Genomic DNA, 17,221 nt, shown 5'->3' with positions numbered 1-17,221 from the left:
CTTCTCTAATCTTGCTCCTTCTCTCTTAGCCCCCAAAGCTCAAACCAGACATAGTGTCCTGTTGGCTTCATTATTACGGTGTAACTCTCTAGGAGTTATTATCTAGGGTCTTTTTTTTCCTCTAGAGTCTTGCATATAGCATTTACAGTTAGTTTTCTTTTTTTGCTGCTGCTGCTGCTAAGTCGCTTCAGTCGTGTCTGACTCTGTGCGACCCCATAGACGGCAGCCCACCAGGCTTCCCCATCCCTGGGATTCTCCAGGGGAGAACACTGGAGTGGGTTGCCATTTTAATCGAGTTAATTTGGTAACTATAAAACTATCAGGAAAGTCAGGATAAGGTGTTCTAACTTGACAGCATCTGAGATTTCCCGAAGGAGAAGACCAGGTAAGACCAGGTGAAGAGGAATAACCTCATTACCTACCCTAGGCAAACATATTCTGCCAGTAGTCCATTTGTTCTATCAACCTCAGAGGTGTCACCTGTGATCCTCCTTCTCTCCTGCTCCCTCTTACCTGCTGTCTCATTTGCTGTCAAAAAAATTTTTTTTGCAGTGTGTCCTTCCATTTGATTCCCTTTTCCATACTTTTTGTTTAACTCTGTAGGGAGATGAAGGTAATTTTTGGATGCAGACTCTTCTGATTTGGCTGCAAGGGTCTCTCAACATAAAAATAACTAAGAGAAATCACACACTTAGAGAAAGCACATGTTCCCCAGGTAGCTAAATGTTTTACTGAATCCATATAATACATAACCCTATTTAGTGTTTATAGCAATCCTGAGGGAAGTATAAATATTGTTTCCATCTTGTACATGACAAAACTGAGTCACAGAGAGATTAAATGATCTGCCCCAAAATCACCCAGTAAATGAGTCAAGCCCATCTCACTTAAGAGCTCAGGAGTTGAAGTGAGATCTTCAACTAAGTGAGATCTTCAATTAAGTGGGCAGATCATTTAATCTCTCTGTGACTCAGAACTCCTGAGCTCTTAATTACTATGCTATATCACCTCTCTTGTGAGTTCAGATGTTGTAATTAGCAGCTATAGGCATAGAAGTTTTTTTAAATTATTTTTTTCTTAAAGATTACAGTTTGTTTCCTAATTAACACCTTTTGAAAGATGATGCCTTGTGTAAAAATAGATATTTTAAAAGTGTAGACACGAAATTCATAAATTAAAGTTCATCAGACAAAATGAAATGGACAGGTAAATCCAGAGACCCTGAAGTATCTGCGACTGTAACTAGCTATGTGGTCTTGGACAAGTCACCAAAGAATTTGGTGACATCACTTCTCATCTCAAGGGGCAGAATCTATGAATCTGAGTCACTCAGCCTTTATTATGTGTGTATACATAACCAAAATTGTGCTAGACACTCAATTCTACAACTGTCACAATTGTTGGTTGTCTTTGCTAACCTTGTCTTTTTCATTCTCTTAAGCTGGCATCTATTTGACAAAATATGTTCCTTAAGTAGCGAGTGAAAGCTACATATTCCTTTCCTTCAGCTGCAGTCCAGCCATCTGCACTCACATTTCAACATAACTGCAAACAAGACCCTGTCTGAACCAGGAAGGGAGACAAAGGTTAAGCTATTCTTAGAAGATCTGGAAGATAAAAACTAGAAGGCAATTGGAAAAAAATAATGTAAGGCTTTTCAAATTGTCAAATTTGAATTTTGAGACAATCCCAAGTTACGGAAAGTGTTTTTCTTCACTGTTGCCAGCTAAAGGAAAAAGTGTAAAATTCAACCTGTGAAGAGAAGAAAAAATCCCCATTGATCTACAATGCATCTATATGAAAAAAAAAAAAAAAATGCTTCCTCCTAGACAATGCAGACACTTTTAAGCTGTCTACATGGATCTCTGATTCAACCAAGCCATCTTTTCTCCAAGTCATAAAAAATTCAGGTGTGTGTATGTGTGCACATGTGCACAAGCATGCATGTGTGTGTTCAAGTGATATACTATTTGGCATTGGGAGATTCAGAAACAAAGTCCAAGACTCTGGAAACTTGTCGTCAGAAAGCACCAACCTTAGACAGTGGGCTCTTCTGGGAAAGTCTGCAAGTCTTGTGATGCACTGTTGACCTTGTCCCAAAGTGCACAGGTCATTCAGTCCCATGCTCCTGTCGATCCAGGTATCTCTTGAAAACTATTACTTAAGTTACCAAATACAACAAAGTACTTTGTTAATGAAACATCTTGATTCTTTCTAAACTTCCTGAATTATAACAGACAAGTGCCTCATCAAGAAACATATGGTCTTCACAAAATTTGTCAAACAGTAGTAGCTTGACAAAACAACTCCACTCAGTTCACTACCAATACTGAGCACTTATGCAGTCTATCACTTCACATTTTTCAAGTATTATATTTTGTCTCTTCTCTTCTTCTGAGTCTAATATGATAGTTCTAACATCTTTCTAGAATGTAGAGTTTAGGATTCCAAGTGGTATTTTATCTAATGGGTTAGGTATTGTTTTAAGAAGTGTCTGGAGAAGCAGTTGGAAAAGAGAAAGGAAAGCATGCAGAATATAGAATAATGGTCTTAGCCTTATTTGCTGTTTATGAAGCCTACTGATTATCAGGTATCTACAACCAGGTATCTATTTCTGCTTTATTGACTATGCCAAAGCCTTTGACTGTGTGGATCACAATAAACTGTGGAAAATTCTTCAAGAGATGGGAATACCAGACCACCTAACCTGCCTCTTGAGAAATCTGTATGCAGGTCAGGAAGCAACAGTTAGAACTGGACATGGAACAACAGACTGGTTCCAAATAGGAAAAGGAGTACATCAAGGCTGTATATTGTCACCCTGCTTATTTAACTTATATACAGAGTACATCATGAGAAACGCTGGTCTGGAAGAAACACAAGCTGGAATCAAGATTGCCAGGAGAAATATCAATAACCTCATATATGCAGACGACACCACCCTTATGGCAGAAAGTGAAGAGGAGCTAAAAAGCCTCTAGATGAAAGTGAAAGAGGAGAGTGAAAAAGCTGGCTTAAAGCTCAACATTCAGAAAATGAAGATCATGGCATCTGGTCCCATCACTTCATGGGAAATAGATGGGGAAACAGCAGAAACAATATCAGACTTGATTTTTTGGGGCTCCAAAATCACTGCAGATGGTGACTGCAGCCATGAAATTAAAATATACTCCTTGGAAGAAAAGTTATGACCAACCTAGATAGTATATTCAAAAGCAGAGACATTACTTTGCCAACTAAGGTCCTTCTAGTCAAGGCTATGGTTTTTCCAGTAGTCATGTATGGATGTGAGAGTTGGACTGTGAAGAAGGCTGAGCACCGAAGAATTGATGCTTTTGAACTGTGGTGTTGGAGAAGACTCTTGAGAGTCCCTTGGACTGCAAGGAGATCCAACCAGTCCATTCTGAAGGAGATCAGCCCTGGGATTTCTTTGGAAGGAATGATGCTAAAGCTGAAGCTCCAGTACTTTGGCCACCTCATGCAAAGAGTTGACTCATTGGAAAAGACTCTGATGCTGGGAGAGGTTGGGGGCAGGAGGAGAAGGGGACGACAGAGGATGAGATGGCTGGATGGCATCACCGACTCGATGGACGTGATTCTGGGTGAACTCCGGGAGATGGTGATGGACAGGGAGGCCTGTTGTGTTGTGATTCATGGGGTCGCAAAGGGTCAGACATGACTGAGGGACTGAACTGAACTGACAACCAAAGCATTAGCTGAATCTTTTCAATCTTGCAATATTTCCTTTTTGAAAGAGAAGGAATGTCCGGCCAAGGTATTTTATCTCAATGTGCCAACTGAATAGTATGTTTTGTAAGGAAACACCTCATCTGGACTTTCCAAGAGAATGATGGTCAGAGTGATTAAGCCTAAAGTCACATGTGCCTTAGCTGTGTTGGTGATGCATGTATGCTATGATTCAGCTGGCCTCATCTACATATTTTCCAAGAAAGGCCCAAATTTCTAGTGCCTGGTCTACAGGCAAGGTATATGTCCTCATTCTAGTCAGAAATTGCAGTCACTCTGCATACATGTGCCTGACCTGGATTCACGCAGTCAGAAGCAATATTCATGCCACTTTGAGAACTGCCTGTACTCCATAATCTACTCAACTGGTAGATGAGAATTGGCTCATTATATGAAAGCCAAGAAACCCCAATTCACCCTTATTGCAGCCTTCCTAGTGGCTCAGACAGTAAAGAATCTGCATGCAATGCAGAAGACCCAGGTTCGATTCCGTGGTTGGGAAGTTCCCCTGGAGAAGAGAATGGCTACCCACACCAGTATTCTTGCCTGGAAAACCCATGGACAGAGAGGAACCTAGTGGACTACAGTCCATGAGTTTGCAAAAAGTCAGACACAACTGAGCAACTAACACTTGACTAACACTGGAACTTCACTTCATGGCAGCCTCAGGATGGAAACTCACTGTTAAGTCAAAGGATGAGTCTCTTTCTGGGCAGCTTTCAGAAGAGCCTGAGTGGGCCACCAACTCCACTCACTGGAGGAACTCGTGACCCAGTGTGAAAGCAGTCAGGAGCACCGCGCACCAAAGGTGAGGTGTGTTTGTGTCTTTATTTCACTTTTGCTCCCCGATCTTGAGGAACTTGTACTCCAGAGATGAGAGAGACCTAAATTAACTGTGAGCAAAATACCCTTGAATGACAAGGATTTGAACTTAGATGTGGATTTTTTTTCAGTAGTGAGTACTACAGTACCACACCATCAGCAGATGGCTGAGTCAGCAAAGAGGCAAAACCATGGATCCAGAGGAGCCAGTGGATTTTTCATTCCAAGGAGGTTGGTGCCCATAACCCTCGAGTGGTTCAGGGGTCAACTGCCCAGGAATTTTAGATTGTTAGAATCCATGGTCTCTGATCCTGATTCACCCTTGAATTGTGTAAGAAACTGAAACCATTTGTTTCTTTCATGGAATTTACCAAAATAAAGAGCAAGTCACTTTTCACTACTTATATATGTTTTTCATAAACTAGGAGCTTATTCTGAATTTGGTACAAATATTTTTTAAGAAACATAGGGTACTGAATTTAGTCCATTGACATCCTAAGTGACTAGAAGAAAAATTCATACTTTTAATTGATGCTTTCAAGCTATAATACATTGAGAAGTTAGTTCCTAGGCCTTTCTGTAAAACCTGAGAAGTGTAGAAAATTAGAATAAAAGTACAATCTTTCTTCAGTATACACAGTGTCCAAATCAAGAACAATGAAGTAGTGGAGTTGGAAGGAGTGCAGAGGACTATATAATTGGATTTCTCAGCCTTTTACAAATACAATAATGAGGAGGAGGAAGGGAGGGATTGATTGATGATGTAGCCTCTGCTATTTAGTAAAACCTAAGGTTACAGCTCAGAATCCCTGGATTCCCCACCCAGTATCATTTCCACATGTTACATAGCCTTTTGTATTTAATTGAAAGCAAAAAGAGAAATAAAAGCAGGAAACCCATTGATCAGGAGAGATTGAAGAGGCTCTGAATCAATCTCAGTGTGTGACCCTGGGGTCTCTGTGGTATTAGTGCCTGGGTGGTCACTTGGGGTTGCTCATTCAGTCTTGAGGGGAGGGTGACTTGTGTGTGAACCTCAGGATTCAACCTCAGTTCAACAGTACCTCAGGGAGGATGGGATAGTTTCCTCACTGTTCAAAAGTAGAATAGAGAAAGGATTTGTGCACCAGCAGACTTCCAGCCCTGGGCGTGGTGTGCAGCACAGAGTAGGAGCTTAGTAAGCATGATTTGATGGAGAAGAGTCAATGGGGAGCCCAGGGAGCAGCTTCCTGCAATTAATAAAGGAATGTGAGAGGTGGGAGAAAGGGCACATGAGACAGACCGCTCAGGTCAGCTTGCTTAAGAACTGTGGATGCCTCACTGCACGCCACTCTATCAAACCACTCCAAACTAAGACAGCTACTGTGTCCCTGGCTTCCAGATGGTGCTAGGGGTCAAGAACCCACCTGCCAATGCAGGAGATATAAGAAATGTGAATTTAATCCCTGGGTCAGGAAGATCCCTGGAGCACCAGGTAGAAGATACTTGTCTCTCAGTTTCTAGGGGTCCTTAAAGGACATTTGCAAGAAGAGCCTTTCTGCAGTTAGAGCCTGGTTAATTGTAGGAAGAACACTAGCCTGAGACTTCCCCAGCAGTCCCATGGTTAAGACTCCATTCGAATCAGTTCTAATGAGATGGATGAAACTGGAGCTGATCATACAGAGTGAAGTAAGCCAGAAAGAAAAACACCAATACAGTATCCATGGGATTTTCCAGGCAAGAGCACTGGAGTGGGTTGCCATTGCCTTCTCCGATACTAACACATATATATGGTACTTAGAAAGGTGGTAATAATGACTCTGTATGTGAGACAGCAAAAGAGACACAGATGTGTAGAGCGGACTTTTGGACTCTGAGGGAGAGGGAGAGGGTGGGATGGTTTGGGAGAATGGCATTGAAACATGTATACTATCATGTAAGAAACGAATCACCAGTCTATGTTCGATGCAGGATACAGCATGCTTGGGGCTGATGCACAGGGATGATCCAGAGAGATGATATGGGGTGGGAGGTGAGAGGGGGGGTTCATGTTTGGGAACTCGTGTACACCCGTGGCGGATTCATGTCAATGTATGGCAAAACTAATACAGTATTGTAAAGTAAAATAAAGTAAAAATAAAAATTTATTTAAAAAAAAAAGGCTCCATTCTTTCAGTGCATGAAATTAATTACTAGCGTTTATCAGTCTAATAATAAAATTTAATAGCAGCCCCCCAAGCTGTGTGACTCTCATTTAGACTCTGAGGGGTCAAACAATCCAACTACCAAAAGATCACTGAAGATATTGGGATACTTACTGAATATGTAAGGATATTAAAGAGTTGTTAATTTGTCAGTATAATCATGGTTTTTAATGTTTTGTTAAGAGTTCTGCAAAGGGATACCTGCTGAAAGAATTACGGGTGAAATGGTAAAAATAGTATGCTATAATGCAAACTCATCATTATTGTTTTTAAAAATGAGATTATGATTTTTTTCTGACTACCCATAAAGAAGGGAGGGCTTCCCTGGTGGCTCAGACCACAAAGAATCTGCCTGCAATGCAGGAAACCAGGGTTTCATCCCTGGGTCAGGAAGATCCCCTGGAGGAGGCCATGACAACCCACTCCAGTATTCTTGACAGGAGAACTCCATGGACAGAGAAGCCTGGCAGCTAAAGTCCATAGGGTCTCAAAGAGTGAACACGACTGAGAGACTAATACACAAACATACACACAAACACACAAAGAGGGAAAGAAGGACGGAGGGAAATTCGATTGTTAATAGTCGTCTGCTTACAAAAACCTAGTTACCTTATATTATTTCATTTATTATTTATAGCATCTCTCCTTAGCAACATAAATATCCTCATTTATGGATAAGGATATGAAGCTCAGAGAGGCTTAGATTTTCAAGTTTATACAACTAAGGAAGTAATAGAGGTGGAGTTACCATGTCCATTTTTTTCACCCCACTACATTGCTGATGTTAAGGCAGGGAATATAGACTGTGAATTTGCATCCTTTCTTATTCTGGGTTTTCTTTAATATCCCTGAAATGTGTAAACTTAGGAGTTATTTTCTCAGTCAAAAACAAACAGGCTTTCATGGTCTTCATCCTCTGGGTGACTCAGCCTTTAAAATAGAGTGCAGGTTTAATGTTATCTAATGAACTTTAAAGGAAGAAAGATATAGGAACCTGTTATCTTCTGGCCTCCAGCCACATTCTGCTTCCTGTTACTAATGATTGATCCTGACTGAACTAAGTAAAGTTTAGTTCCTTTGCATTCTGGCCAGCAGGACAGACAAAAGCTATTAACACTGGCCCCAGAAATATAAACTCTTTCCCTAGATATCATCTATCCCATAACAGTTTTTGCTAAAGAAGGAGAAACAAATTAGATTATCTTTCAGGGATCCTTCCAAATTTAAGATTCTGGAGTCTAAAAGTGTTGTGTATTGGTGTTTCAAAATAGCCCAGGCCAAATGAAAGAAATACTAGGAAGAGGCAACAGTTAGAATACAGATTATAATTCCTTAAAGAAGGTGGGACAGGAACTGCATGAGAAACAACAGTGATACAATTTCATGAGGTTTCCCAGTTGCGAAAAGCTATCATTAGAAGCAAAAAAAAAAAAAGATTCACCTCTTTAACAAGGTTTTTCCTGATGAAATTATAGAAAAGCTTTTTTTCCCCTACTTCCAATCTCATCCACTGCCCCTTAGCAGGAATCCCTCTTTATTTTACAAGATATACTCTTTATCCTATTTCAGCGTAAAAGTCACTGCTATTGTCCTTCTCAATCCTTTTGGAAACAGAGAAATCACCAAGATGACCTGCAAGCAGGTCTGTTTCTACTTGCTATACATTTATTTGTGGATTCTTTTGACAAAATATTTGTTAAGTGCCTACTACTTTCCAAATACAGATTGTCTTTTTAGTAATTGAAGTCTTTAGGCAAAAGAGGGGACAATCTTTTTCATGAACAGATCTTTTCAATCTTCAGATTCGGAGTGGATGGGCACTGGATAAGTCCCAAGGAGACAGTATGAAGGACAAGCTGCGCAGGAGGTTTACTGTGATTGGAAATTCAAAATTGTCTCCTTGCTTGCCGGGGAGAGACAGTACGGATTGCACAAAGATGTTACAACGTCAATCAGGCTCTCTGGACCCTCTCACCCCCTGCCTTTGCACATGGAGACCTGTCCCTTAGCCTGGAATGTCTTCCTTCTCTCTCTTTTTCCTCTCTGAACCTAACCAAACTCCCTGGTCCTTTCAGGCTTAGTTCTTAAACTTTAGGCATCAGTCCCCTGCGACTTCTTACAGTTTTGCACAACTAGCCAAAGCTCTATTAGCTCCCTGCCCACTTCCTCTACTTTTGCGCTTCTTGACACTCAATTCATTTATTTCTCCATAGTTGGAGGAACTCTCAACAGGGAGGAACTCTCAACAGAGTGTTACTGGTTACTTTATTTTTATTCATTTCCCGTGTTATTGTTTTGTCACTAAGTTGTGTCTGACTCTTTTGTGATCTCATGGACTGTAGCCTGCCAGGCTGTTCCATACATGGGATTTCCCAGGCAAGAATACTGGAGTGGCTTGCCATTTCCTTCTCCAAAGGATCTTTCTGAATCAGGATCGAACCCACATCTGCAGTGGCAGACAGATTCTTTAGCCCTGAGCCACTAGAGAAGCCCGGATTTATCTCCTTACCTGAATTGCAATTTCCCAGAGAGATATTTTATCCTTATGTCTATGGCAAGTATGGAGGTTTGAAAAGCAATTCAGAGAAACAGTCAAAATTGTTTAATCAGTAAGAATTGAAACAAAGTTTTTCTTAGGGACACCTCCTCCCTATTTTATTATATACCTTATTCATTTCCTTAAGGTTACAGAATTTCTCTGAAATAGTTGCCAGTAAGTTGCACGACTCTCTATCAGCAACAGCAATCTTTAAATTCACACTTGTCCCAGAGAGCATGATCTCAAACTCTACTATCTCTTTAGGCTTCTTTGATGATCCTGTGTCCTTTCTGACTCATTTATCATTTATTCAAGTTCATTGCTACAGTGTTTCAGTTCATTATGTACTTATCTTTTCTCTATAATTTGCCCAAGGATCTGCTCATGCCTTTGGAAAAAGCTGTATTTACGTAATTCTGTGAACCCAGGAGTCTTGATCCATTCTATTTGTTTCTTCTGTGTAGCTTGAAAACGTTAAGATTGCTTGATTAACCACCTTTCTTCTCTAAATTGTCAACACTTAGACCCACATAAAGAACATGGAGGAAAACTGGATGTTTAGTAAAATGATAAAAAACAAGATGAAGCATGACTTCCCCCATTTACTTTCTATAGCTCCTGAAATTCCCAGCATTGCCACACACTTGAGATGACTAGAAGCACCTGTGTGAACCATGGATTAAACACACTCGTTATTAGCAGCCCCCCAAAATCAGATGTATGTCAGATATGGCACTTTATAAACAGTTCAGGAAAATTCTTAGTCAGTAGTTGCTGTCTTCATTACTCTTTTACTCCTCTTTATATAGTTTAGTAGAGACTGTAGATTTGGTATCAGGAGCAATCAACACCACCAGACAGAAGCAATAATAACCACATTGGTTGCTTTATATGATGGTAATAACTTCTGGGAATCATAATAATGCTTTTCATTTCAGAAGACTTTCATATTTTTCCAAAGAGCAATATTTAAAAATTAAACTTGTTCAGACATTCAGGAGCCTTAAAATAAATGGATGTTTTAAAGAAGCCTAAAATTCATAGTTGAATATCACTGGTAAAAATAAGTCTTTCAACTGATTCATTTCTTTTTCCACTGACTCTCTAATATCCCCACCCATACAACATTAGGTCTCAGTACGACAGAAGGTAAAAGTTGTGGGGTGGCGGTCACTCATTTCTCAAATGTTTATTATAGGTCTTTTTAAATATATAAAAATATCTGAGGCCAACTTTGAGTTTAAATGAGTAATAGTCTTAAAAATCTAAATAAATAGTAGGAGAATAGTTTATACAAATACATCAAAGTTGATTCTGACTTAATGCTTTCCTAAACATTGAGAAAGAACTATTTTCTAAAGCTTCCCTTACATGAAATAAATGTTGCTTTCTTGTAAGTCAGAGTCTCACTGAGTAGATTACTTCTGCCACAGCCATGACTTCAACACAGGGTTGAATTCTTGATGATTTTCACTAATTGACTTCCAAGCTTTCAGAAAGAAATACATTAAGAAAACCTTCCCTTTAATTGCAACTCTCACTAGTCACTGAAACCAGGTGTATCTCACTTTATTTAAATTATAGAACAACTAATCCAATGTTCATTTACGAAGAAAGAAAATAAAATTCCAGGAAAGTGAAATAAACTGCTCATGGACACAAATTAGTTAATGACAAAACTAAGCCTGTTCCTTACTCCCTAACCTTTCCACTATGAGTAGAGCCAAGGAAAGCAGATTTGGAAGGATTTATTCATGTATCATTTTCCCCTTAGAATAAACAATCTTTCCATTAGTATTTTCGAACAGCTCCCCAGCTCCACAATTCCACTTCTCCGAATTACACGTTACAGGTAGCACTTAATTGGAAATATGACTGCAATGGTAACAGATCATGAAAAAAAAATGTAATATGATACCATAATTGCAGGATTCTACCATATACCTTAAAAGTTTCAGGTAATCGATGCAAAAAAAGCTTGCTCCTTGGTTGCCCTGTAATATTCGATGTGAACATTAGTTATATCCTGAAGCATAAGAATTTACTGTGACTTAAAAAAAATTATAAAGTGAATCAATAACAATGTAGGTAGTAAATTAGTGAATCAGATATGAAACAGTTATAGGAATCAATTTAAAATATGTTCAATCCATGTGTCTCAGTAAACATTATGCATATATATAAGAACAAATAGGGAAATATTAGTAACAGTGCCAAACTTTCAATAAAATTTATTGAGTATTCACTAAATGCCAAGCAGTAGATCATAGGATCACACAATGACCAGCAGATCAATGATTTAATCATTCTGAGCAAAGAGTTCATCAATTAATAAGGTAAGATTTATCCATTACAGGAAAGTACATGATTTCAAACAATAAATGGGCTAGAGATATATGTTAAAATTGTGGTAAAAGTCAAATATGCAATCTCAGAGTTGAGAAAATGGAAAAAGAAAGAATTATGCATCATGTCATGTTCTAGGAGGAGTCTTTCACCCAGGTGTTGTGTTTTGGGCTTTCTATAGAGGGAGAGATAGGCTGAGATCAGTAAATGGTATCCAGCAATGAAACCTGTCTCCCTCCCCAGGTTTGGTCCAATAGCCAATATCACCCACCTCACCATTACCATCTCACTACTAATTACTTAAGTTCTATTTCTCTTAAAAAAAAAATATATATATATATATATATATATACACACATACATCTTAAAAAAAATAATAATCTGTGCTTTTGACAGTACAAAGTGAGAGTAGGCTTTATTCCCAGTCACTTTTCAGTATTGTTGGAGACAAATTAATTTGTTAGGATGTTACCTCTTTAAAATCATTTTGAGATTATTTCTAAGGTTGAAGTTGACAAAAAGAAAACCTGAGCTTGTTAGAGATAGAGTATAGATCTGCTGAACAGCACAACCTTCTTAGGCAAACATTGCCACTGCCTTTAGGAATGAAGTTAGGCTGTACAAGGATCATCTTTATTTTCTTTAAACAATGTAGAATCAAACAAAATGCAATCAAATTCATTCTTAAGAAAGGAGAACCCTACTTCTTTGCATCAGGTAGGACTGTTGGGTTAAATTCTCTAACAAGTCAGATGGTTCTTCTCCTTCAGTTTACTTAGTCTAGATACTTAGGATTCCCTCTAGAATATTGTCCAGTCTAAGGATAACCACAGAGCCTCAAAGGTGTTCCTCTGTCTAAAAACAAAAGCACAATGTTAGCTGATAAATAATCTCTATGTCCCAAGGACTGTCTTCTGTCCAGCAGTCTAGCTGCTTCTGATGGTATCCAGCCAGAAGACAAAGAGCAGTGAGAAGTCCTCTCTGCTTCATTGCAAAGCTGAGTGTTCCTCTCTGAGTTCATGTACATTAATAAAGGTTAACATTTAAGCAGTTCTAATATGTGCCAGACAGTGTTCTGAGAGTTTCACACACAGTCATTCATTCAGCCCTCATAACCAGCTAGTGAGATAGACACACAGACCCATTTTGCCAGTAGGGACCCTGAGATACAGAGAGTTCAAATAAGTTCCCCAAGACCACACAAATAGTAAGCAATGGAACCAGGATTGAAACCCAAGCAGTTTGATGTTGGAATCCATGCTCTTAACCATACACTTTTGAATCTGCACAAGCACCTATAAAATAGGAGGAAATCCTTGGAGGAAGTGATGTTCTGGATACAAACGATGTATGCTATATCTCATATTGTATCAGTCTCCTAGCTCAGATCTTTCAAAACTTTGTCATTTAACAGAGGAAACAATTCCCAGTCTACAATCAACCACCTGTTTGGCCACAAACCACAGTGACCCCTGAGTGAAGATTCTCCTTATCTCCATCTCTTAAACCAAAATAACTCATTCTCACCTTTCCAGACATGAGTGGGGCAAGGCTGCAAGTCCTTTGCACATTTTGGCAAGTGGCTTAGCTCCTCAGCTTTGAACACAAGTCCTTATCAGCAGAGCGAGTCTTTGAAAACTTCAAAACCGTCTGAGACTGCCTTTTTCTCCAGGGAATATATAGAGGCTCTCTTCCAGCCCTCTGTCACTCTGTGGACCAATCCAGAGCCTGAGAGGAAATTGCAGGCTGGAGAGCAACAGCGCTTGTGTGGGAGGTGGAGGCTGGAATCTTTCCTCTGCGGCAGGCACTGCCACATTAGGTTTGCAACTGCTCTTATCAGAGCACTTCTGCCAGGGCAGGCATAGGCCCTAAGCTATGCACAGGTTGTTCATGCTTTAACTCATAAATTTGAACCCATCACAGCAAAGAAGTGGTTTTTGTTATGAAGCAGAGTGCTTTGGGCTACTTCAGATGTGTTGAAGTCACAAGATTGTTAGGACTACAAGGGCCCTTGCCGATCATGTAGCCCAACTTTGTTTCACAGTACAGGAAACAGTTTTAGAGAACTCTGGGGGACATATAGTGAATCCCTACGATGTGCCAGGCACTCAGCTGGATGCTGGAAATTCAAGTAAAAAGGTACTCTATGTTCTCAAGATCCCAAACGTTATATAAATATGGTATAAGTGAGTGACAGAGGCAGGCCCAGAATGCTGTGAGCTTTTAAGCACCAGAAAAGAAGATGTTTTTTGGAGGAAATAGCACCTGAGCTGAGGGATGAAAGAGATAAAATACCTTACATAATTCTTTCTACTATATTTTATCCTCCTAATTCTGTAAATGGTTTTCTGACTGTCCTTTTACTTTGATGACTAGGTTAGGTTATTCTCTGGAGCAACACCACCATGGACCCACTCATCCTTGGCTGGGTTTATCATGCTTTCCCCTTCAACATTTTCCTGTTTCCTATCATTCAAGGATTATTTTCACCAAAATTTACCTTGTTTGTGTTTCATCCTGTTAGGATTCAAGGGGCTAATACATTAATAAGTGCATGCCTGCTAAGTTGCTTCAGTTGTGTCTGACTCTTTGCTACCCTGTGGATTGTTGCCTGCCAGGCTCCTCTGTTCATGGCATTTTCCAGGCAAGAATACTGGAGTGGGTTATCATGCCCTCCTCCAGGGGATCTTCTGGACCCAGGGATTGAAACTGTGTCTCTTAAGTCTCCTGCATTTGCAGGCATTTTTTTTTTTTTTTTTTTTACCATTAACGCCACCTGGGAAGCCCTGAATTTATTATTAGTATGTAATGATATTTATTATATCATTAAAGTAATGATAGCTATCATTAGTATGTAAATGCAAATGCCTAAGGGGTTGGCATGAGTCTAAGCTAAAAATAAGCAGCATCATATAATCTGTAAGAAAAGCTCTAAACTTGGAATTAAAGGTGATTCTCATAACATTCCACATTATCTGAAATTGTTTCAAACTGTTTTAACTATTGATCAGGACCTGTAAAGTCCATATAGTATATTATAACCTGGTGCTTTAAAGCAAATAAATAGAATATAATACACAAATATTCAACTGCATTGTGTGAAGAAAATTAGACACTGTTTTCTGAAATTTTTGCTTTAATAAACCATATGTACGTGTCAATAGGATCATTAAACTGTATCTCTGACTATAAATCATGGTCATAAAGGTTTGAAAGCTATTACTCTATACCATATATTTTTTTAGATTTTTAAAATGTGGACCATTTTTTTAAGTCTTTATTGGATTTATTACAATATTGCTTCTTCTTCTTTTTTTTAATGATTTGGTTTGTAGACCAGGGATCCAACCCATACCTCTTGCATTGGAAGGAAAAGTCTTAACTACTGGACCACCAGGGAAGTCCCTACCATACATTTTTAAAAATAGGGAAACCTATTGTAGTCAGTTCTGACTTTGCACAACATCAGGCACATAGACATTTACAAAGATTGCTTGAACTAAATACAGCTGTCCAAGTTCTGCCATTACTGGTCACTCAGACATCAACAAATCAATTAATCTGAGTGACAGAGTATTCAGTGTTCATAGAAATATAAACACTGTTATTGATGACTGAGTCTCATAGTAGGAATATGTGTAAAGCTCGCAGAAGAAACTCCTTAGAGCCAAAGCCTAAATTACTGTTTGATATACAAGTGGCCTTGAGGAGAAAATAATATGAAAAAAAATTAATGTAGAACATTGGAGAGTGATGCTTTGGCTAGAGCTGAAGATCAAAGCAGGTTTCTGACTATCCCAGAAGAGTGATGAGTGGAGTTATTCAAAACTAAAAATTATATCCATCATTGTAAATGATGAACTAGAACACAAAACGAAAAAAAGCAAACTCAAATAGAAGAAAATATTAATTCAGCATATATTTATTTTTAAAACTTCATAAGGAGGGCATGTAAAAGAGTTTGCTCATTGTATTAGGGTTCTGAGGAGATATCTACAAACGTGTTATAAGAAATTGATTCACTTGATTCTGGACATTGAGAAGTTCCAAGATCTGTACTCAGAAAGCTGAAGACCCAGGAGAGCCCAGGTGTGTGCTCCTAGTCCAGAGGCCTGAGAAACAGAAGCAATGGTATAAGTTCCAATCTGAGTCCTAGTCTGAAGGCAGGCGATGATCCATGTTCCAATGAAGACAGGAAGAAAGGATGAAATGTCCCTTCCTCTGCTTTATGTTCTATTCAGGCTATCAATGGATTGGATGAGGCTCACCCACATTGGGGAAGGCAATCAGATTTACTCCATCTTCTGATTCAAATGTTCATCTCATTCAGAAACACCGTCACAGACACACTCAGGATAACATTTGACCAACTATCTGGGATCTTGGTGGTCCAGTCACCTTGACATATAAATAGAGTCATAGATGTAGAAAAAAAAATCTTAGACAGCTATTGGGGATGAGGGGAAAGGGGCGGAGAGGGATAAATTGGAAGACTGGGATTCACACACACACACACATGCACACACACACGTAGTGAAATATATAACTGTGCTATAGAGTAGGTCCTTATTGGCTATCCAATTCTAAATATGGCATATATTCTAAATATGGCAATATGTACCTGTCCATCGGGGACAACAGAGGATGAGATGGCTGGATGGCATCACTGACTCGATGGAGGTGAGTCTGAGTGAACTCTGGGAGTTGGTGATGGACAGGGAGGCCTGGAGTGCTGCGATTCATGGGGTCGCAAAGAGTCGGACAAGACTGAGCGACTGAACTGAACTGAACTGAACCTGTCCACCCCAAACTCCCTAACTATTCCTCCTCCAACTCTCCTCCATAATCATAAATTTGCTCTCTTTGTGACTCTGTTTCTGTTTTATAAATAAGTTCATTTGTATCTTTTTTTTTTTTTTAGATTCCACATACAAAGGATATCATACAATATTTCTTTTTCTCTGTTCGAGTTACTTCATTCAGTATGGCAATATCTAGGTCCATCCATGTTTCAGCAAATGGCTCAGAATTGTGTAACGACCTAAATGGGAAAAGAATTTGAAAAAGAGTAGGTACATGTAAGCTTGCATGCTAAGTCGTTTCAGTCCTGTCCAACTCTTTGTACCCCAAAGGACTGTAGCCCACCAGGCTCCTCTGTGCATGGGATTCTGCAGGCAATAATGCTGGAGTGGGTTGTCATGCCCTCTAATACTCGATCTTCCTGACCCAGAGAACAAACATTCTCTTATGTCTCAAGCATTGGCAGGCAGATTCTTTATCTGTGTTACTTCAGTTCAGTTCAGTTACTCAGTCATGTCCAACTCTGTGAAATCATGGACTGCAGCATGGCAGGCTTCCCTGTCCAACACCAACTCCTGGAGCTTCCTCAAACTCATGTCCATTGAGTCAGTGATGCCGTCCAACCATCTCATCCTCTGTTGTCCCCTTCCCCTCCTGCTTTCTATCTTTCCCAGCATTAGGGTCTTTTCAATGAGTCAGTTCTTCACATCAGGTGGCCAAAGTATTGGAGTTTCAGCTTCAGCATAAGTCCTTCCAATGAATATTCAGGACTGATTTCCTTTAGGAT

General features: G+C 39.4%; 1 protein-coding gene across 1 annotated transcript in view; it reads right to left on the bottom strand.

Annotated features, from left to right (window-relative positions):
* The window catches only part of RGS5 (regulator of G protein signaling 5), a 52,645-nt gene extending 39,412 nt beyond the window's left edge, over positions 1-13,233 (bottom strand). Inside the window, exon 1 of the mRNA XM_052637648.1 lies at positions 13,162-13,233. Coding sequence (XP_052493608.1) covers positions 13,162-13,205 — 44 coding nt within the window. The 5' untranslated portion in view covers positions 13,206-13,233. The remainder of the gene's footprint in view (positions 1-13,161) is intronic.
* Between the last annotated feature and the right edge of the window lie 3,988 nt (positions 13,234-17,221).

The sequence above is a fragment of the Budorcas taxicolor genome, chromosome 3 (genome assembly GCF_023091745.1).
Source record: "Budorcas taxicolor isolate Tak-1 chromosome 3, Takin1.1, whole genome shotgun sequence".
Lineage (NCBI taxonomy): Eukaryota > Metazoa > Chordata > Mammalia > Artiodactyla > Bovidae > Budorcas > Budorcas taxicolor.
The sequence above is the reverse complement of the archived record's forward strand: the minus strand, read 5'-3'. Positions and strand labels throughout refer to the sequence as shown.